The 6279-nt window shown below is 34.9% G+C and overlaps 1 protein-coding gene across 1 annotated transcript; it reads right to left on the bottom strand.

Moving 5' to 3' along the window:
- Positions 1-213: 213 nt before the first annotated feature.
- Positions 214-1888, bottom strand: LOC141605880 (leucine-rich repeat extensin-like protein 7). Its single transcript, XM_074424797.1, has one exon. The coding sequence runs from the start codon at positions 1644-1646 to the stop codon at positions 381-383; it is 1266 nt and encodes a 421-aa protein (XP_074280898.1). The 5' UTR covers positions 1647-1888; the 3' UTR covers positions 214-380.
- Positions 1889-6279: the final 4391 nt, after the last annotated feature.

Here is a 6279-nt window from a genome sequence, read left to right as displayed (position 1 = left end):
TGGGTGGATGGGCTGGGGTGTCTGTCAAAGATCTTGTGTTTGGAGTACATGATGTCTAATACAACAAGGTAGTCGTACGACTCTTATCATAGACATACTTGTACGTTATCTGCAGGGTATCACGTATGCTGAAAATCTAAATGAAAATGATGGAAAGATGAAGATAGGAAACACATGATTACAACTATACAAGTAATAGATGAGATGAGAAGATACACAATTGAATAGAGGCATTAATTATATAGTCAAAATCATGAACTGTCACTCTACTAAATGAGATACCATAATATTCACCAACCTCAATTACAGATTACAACCCAACAATTAATTAATTGAGCAAATCCATCCATCCATCCTCTTAAAAGCCTAATCTAAAAAACTCAAGGCGATAACGGGACAGGACCAAGATTAAGTACAAGATTAAGCAAATTCCCACAAACAAGAGGCTTTGTTGATGGAATTCTAGGACATGAATTTCCCCCAATTCCCGGTATCATTGAACAATCAGGTTGCGGCCGTTGCATGCCTTTCCCAGGAATACAATTCAATGAAAAATCAAACCCAACACTTCTTAAAAACAAATTTGCACATTTCTGACTTAACCCAGAAAAGAAATTATACTCGACGCTCAAATTCACCAGGTTTTTCAACGAACACACCAGATCTGATAATTCCCCAGATAACTTATTATGCGCCAAGTTCAAAACCTGTATATCTTCAAGACATGATAATGAATCTGGTACATGACCCATTAATGAATTATAACTCACATCCAATACTTGCATATCTGAGAATAATCCTACGCCTTCCGGTATACACCCGCTTAATTGATTATTTAAGAACAATACTTCCTTTAATCTTGAATTAATGTACCCTAAACTTGCAGGAATTATACCAGTAAACATGTTATTCGCCAAGTTAATGACAGATGCAGGTGAGTTTCCCATACTTTGGGGGAGTTGTCCTGAAAACTGATTATTATTCAGGAGAATGGCATCAAGTTGTTTGTTGAACAGATCTTCAGGTAATTCTCCTGAGAAACTATTGAATCTTAAGTCTAAATACATGAGATTTGGCATGTAAATCACTGTTGTCGGAAACGCGCCCGAAAATAGATTATTACTTAAGTCTAGTTCAGTAAGGAATTCAAGGTCTTTGAAAGTGTCAGGAATTGTTCCTGAAAATCTGTTAGAATTGAGATGTAAGATTGATAATTGTGGGAGTAAAGAAAGCTCTTTTACCAAAATACCCTTGAGATTGGCCTGGTTGAGATCAATAGCTGTTATTGTTGTAATTATAGGTGTGTAATCATTATTTTGCATGTTTGTGCAAAATACACCTTTATAATTACACACATTTGGACCAACCCAATTTGTTAATATCCCATTTGGGTCTTCACTTATGCCTAATTTCCATGCTTGAAGTGCCTTATATGCATCATTGAGGTTGGAGGATGATGGGGATAATGTCGGCGGGTTCGGGTTTGGGTATGGATTGTCGACGCCTCCACCGACCCATACGCCGCCACCAGGACCACTGCCACTGCCAATGCCAACACCTACGCCGCCGCCGAAGCCGAAAGCTAATTCAGTTGGGAAATAGTGGACAAGGAGGAGGAAGGATATTATGAGCATAAATGTGGCCATTTTTATTGTTGTTGTTGTTGGGGACTTGGAATTTTGTGAATTTTGTTGGAATTTTGTGGGGGAGTTTTTTCAGGTGGGAGTGTTCATAGTTAGGGATTTTTGTTTGGGATTGTTTGAAGGTTTGTGGAATGTGGGGGGTTGAATGGTGATGTTTATTATTGCTTGCTGGAGTATTAAGGTTGGGATAGGAGTGAATACAACCAAATGGTGGGGACTAAATGGTTACGTTTTGCTTGTTTATTTGGGTGTAAAATGTGTGTAGACAAGGATTAGGGTAAAGTGAGATAGAAGTCCTTGGTATTCAAGTGTACGCACAAGGAACAATGATTGTCGATATTCCCTTCCGTTTATTTTTATGCACGTATGTCAATGTTTGTTTTCTTTTGTTTATATCTTTAGCTACATATTATTAAAAATTATAAAAATTTGATATTCATAATGTAGCCGGGTAAGACAATTTAAATAAGATATCACATGACTATATTTTCTGTTATACATTAGAAGTTGTATTAAAGATTCTTCTCACTTATGAATAGTGCCCAAAAAGAAAACGTAAACAATTCAATGGAACGGATGAAGTAAAAGCCTAAGTCTAACAAATACCGAGTACATAATTTGTTTCATCTATCTAAATGATTTTTGATCCATTTTAAGTTTAAAACTGATATCTCGAATATATCGACCTAAGCCTAACGACCTTCATGTTTTTGGAGTGGTATAAAAGCTCATTTCTGGGTAGATAATAATGGTTTTTGACTACTTTTTGTTATGTTTGGTTGAGCATGTGGTTATGAGTTTTGTTTAGGTTCTGAAGGGTCTTTTTCAACCTTTTGTTTGATTTTGTACTAGTTCATTGGTTAATTACTCAACACAAATTGTATGTCTTCCTCTCCTAGTATAGTTACTAATAAAACTATTGGGAAAAAAACATGATTTTCTACAATTTCACAAAGAAAAAAAAGAACTATAAAACCAATTATTTAACCACTTAAGTACTTAAGTAGCTTGTTAAAATTTGACCAATTTTATTAATAAATGTTGATTTCGATCATTTTGAACGATAACAAATTAATAACAAATACTTTATAATAGTCTCACAATAAATTCATTCTAAGAGCATTCTACATTTAAATAAAATACACTCTCTAGTATCACATTTAGAACACAAATTCTCGGACAGACACTATCTGTCTAAAACTGTAGACGGATAGTATCCTCTCACAAAATGAGAGTGGATAGCGCAAGTGTGTGGAGAATAGATACCCCTACTTACCCTTGCACTTGCATTTTGTGAAAGGGACACTATCCATCTACAGCTTTAGACGGATATTATCCGTCTACAATGAGACGGATCCCTTAGAAATAGGTACAATTATGATTAATAATAAAATAAGATGGAAAATAATTACTCGTAAAGTCGTAGTTAGCTAATCATTTATGGCTCAACTGAAACATTTAAAATTATTTTAAATACAGCATTGAACTATTGAAGCATAAAGTAACTAGTATAGTCGTGGGTGCCCATAAATTCACGGAGAAATTATACTGGGACACGGATAATCTTGCATATAGACAAAGTAAATGGGCCCCACCACTTTGCAAATCTACTTAAGCATAAAAGCCAAGTTTTTTATTGGCTTTTGATTGGTCGGTGAGTTTTTACATGTGGACCCCGCCATGTCTCTTATATCATTTAATTACCTTCTCTCCTCAAGCCAATTCCTCTTATGTCTATCTTTTATTTCTATTTTAATTGCTCATGTTAAAACATAAGTTAAAATGTCACAATTTACATAAATGTTGCAATTTACAATTTTACATACATTCAACGAGTTAACATGTCAACCTTTAATATAATTCTAACAAAATACGATTGTATATTATTTGATATTCAAATCTTCAAATATGTACTATTTATATTGTCACGGTAATAAACGCTTAATCACGCTCAATTATATGTTCATGTATCTAATAATAATAGTGTCTGCTATTACAGCCCGTGCATTTTTTACACGGGAATAAAACTAGTTCGTGTCCAAGTAGATGTTGCCCGTGTATTTATGGACACCCGTAGTCTATGGTGGTACTTAAGTTAGTGGATGAAACAGTTTCAATACCCCAAAGTCTCTGAATTACACAAGCTATGCATTATAAAAAGTGCAAATTATCATTTAAAATGATATTATCCAGTAAGTCGCTATATTTCGATTGAGTAATATATTTACCCAGTTGGGTTTCAAAAAAAAAAAAATGATATTATCCGTCTTAATATAGTCTATACTCTGCAGTGGTATTTATGTTAGTGGATGAAACAGTGCCAATATCAAAAGTCTTTGAATTACACAACACTAGTTATGCATTATTATTTTTTTGTTACTAGGTGTATCTCTTACGCACAACTAGGGCACACTAAATACGACTATACATATGGTGTGCCTATGAGTGCTCTATCACAAATTCACAACTCACAAGCACCTTTATTCTTGGCCCTCCTATCCTTTATCAGACTATCTTACTTGTAATCGTCACAAGCTTGTAACATCTCACAGCCTCTCTCCCACTTGCTCTCTCATTTATTTTTTATGAGACGTCACAAACTTGTGACCGAATAATTCCGTCACAAATGAGAATTTGTGATCCTTTACTTGTTCCATATTAATTCATCACGTGAAGTTAGAAGTCCTATACCTAAATTATAGGCTTCTTTTTAAACAATCATTTTCTCGTGAAAGACACATTTTACTTCGAATTTAAGTGAATCCAAGCTTAAAACTGTTTCCAACATTAAACTGAGAGTAAAGTATATAATTTGTGTATTTATTATAGACTTATAGTTGGGTCTTAACTCATAAGACTCTTGAATATAGTAGAATGTGAGGGGAAAACCGAATCTCATATATTGTTATTAAGACTTTACATGAGCATGCATTAGTTGAACCTGAGCCTTAAAAATCAAAGATCGGATCATTAACTCTTTGAGCAAGGTCACATTTTTTACGCGGCAAAATGATCTTACACAAAACTATTGTGAGACGGTCTTATACAATATTCTTGTTTTTGGAACACAAACACGCGTGTAAGTGATCTTATACAAGCATATTATTATGAAATGGAACCTTTAATACCTACTTTTCACACTAATAAGGTACTTAATTATTTTATACAATCACCAAGACTATCAGGAAAAAACGTAAAGAATTCAAAGAGAGTAAAAGCCAACGAAAATGAAGGAATTCATGAAAGAATTTTAACGGGAATAAGATTTAATCATCGGATGCTGAGTTCACTTGTCGTACAAATTTATCTGCTAAACTAGCTAAGAATCAAGATTAGTATAAACGTTGGATAATTAAAGCATCAGTTGTGTTGTCTAAAAATGTGGAAGAAACAACTAACAAGCACGTCAAAAAAGTAAATTGGATCATGATTGTTTTTGTGTTCATACGCAGATTGTGAACAAAGACAAGACGCATGTCGATTCTAATAATTACCGACTACTTTGCTTAACTTCACCAATATTTGGTGCTCTTCAACTTTCTAAAATTCCCAATTCAAATAGGATCAATAAGACAAACAAAATTGTTGTCGTATCTAGCCAAGTGGGGTATTATTTCATCTGTTTTACTTTTAAAATGTTTATACCTATTTTAAGAGAGACCAATTAATTGAAGAGAGCACATACAATGATACAACGTTGATGGCCACAGGTTTTGAAGCCAAGTCATACTCTATATCTAAATGATCACACCTCTAATCTCTATGACCATACTAAAAAAAAACGCAATTTATTTTCGTAGTACATTTTTTACTCATTACAGTACATTTTAACACTTGTTTTCCATTTGCTACCCCGCTTACAAAAAACATCAAACTTTTTCTCTCTATTGGTAACCATACATTCATTTTAAAATAAATAAAATTTTCAATTATGAATGATAATTTGAATATAAAACAAGTATTAAATTTGTTAATTTCATTATATTGATCAATTTAAAGACTTTCTTTGAATTTTAAGTTTGAAAATTGATTTAGGGGTTTGTTCTAATTGGTGGTAGAGAGAAGGCGATGGTGCCTGGGACGTCGCTGGAGAGAGAAGCGGGAGTCAGAGGGATGCCAGAGGCTGGCGAGAGGGAGGGTGGCCGTTGGCCAACGGTGGAGAGAGAGGTTGAGAAGAAGAAGAGGGCGAGAAGGAGACGCATAAGAGGGCAAGGGGAGGGAGAGCAAGGTTATGGTCGGTCGTCAGCGATAGGTTGGGTTACCTGTGGCCGGTGGCTGGCGGTGGACATGACAAGGGTGGGGTGGTGGTGGTGTTGGAAGAGGGTGGTGATAGTACGTACTACGTAGTGCTAGTTTTTTTTTTCTTTCTTTGTCTTCAATGTAGTACAAGGAGGGAAACAAATGGGGAGGGTAAAACGGTCAAAAGTGTACTGTGATGAGTAAAATGCGTACTGCGAAAATCAACACCCAAAAAAAAATACCGGCTAAATCTACCAAACATCTACGATGACAATTTAGTGAACCACTTTGCTATATTCCATAATCAAAGGTTTATTCTAGATAGATGTAGACAAAAGTGATGCAAAACTGTCTCTACCTAAGCCCAAACTAACGAACAGGAACATGACTATGAATC

This window comes from Silene latifolia, chromosome 10, assembly GCF_048544455.1.
Source record: "Silene latifolia isolate original U9 population chromosome 10, ASM4854445v1, whole genome shotgun sequence".
Taxonomy (NCBI): domain Eukaryota; kingdom Viridiplantae; phylum Streptophyta; class Magnoliopsida; order Caryophyllales; family Caryophyllaceae; genus Silene; species Silene latifolia.
The sequence above is the reverse complement of the archived record's forward strand: the minus strand, read 5'-3'. Positions and strand labels throughout refer to the sequence as shown.

Bases quoted from the DNA above. Each gene is read 5' to 3' on its own strand.
- LOC141605880 (XM_074424797.1), bottom strand. From the start codon at position 1,646: ATGGCCACATTTATGCTCATAATATCCTTCCTCCTCCTTGTCCACTAT.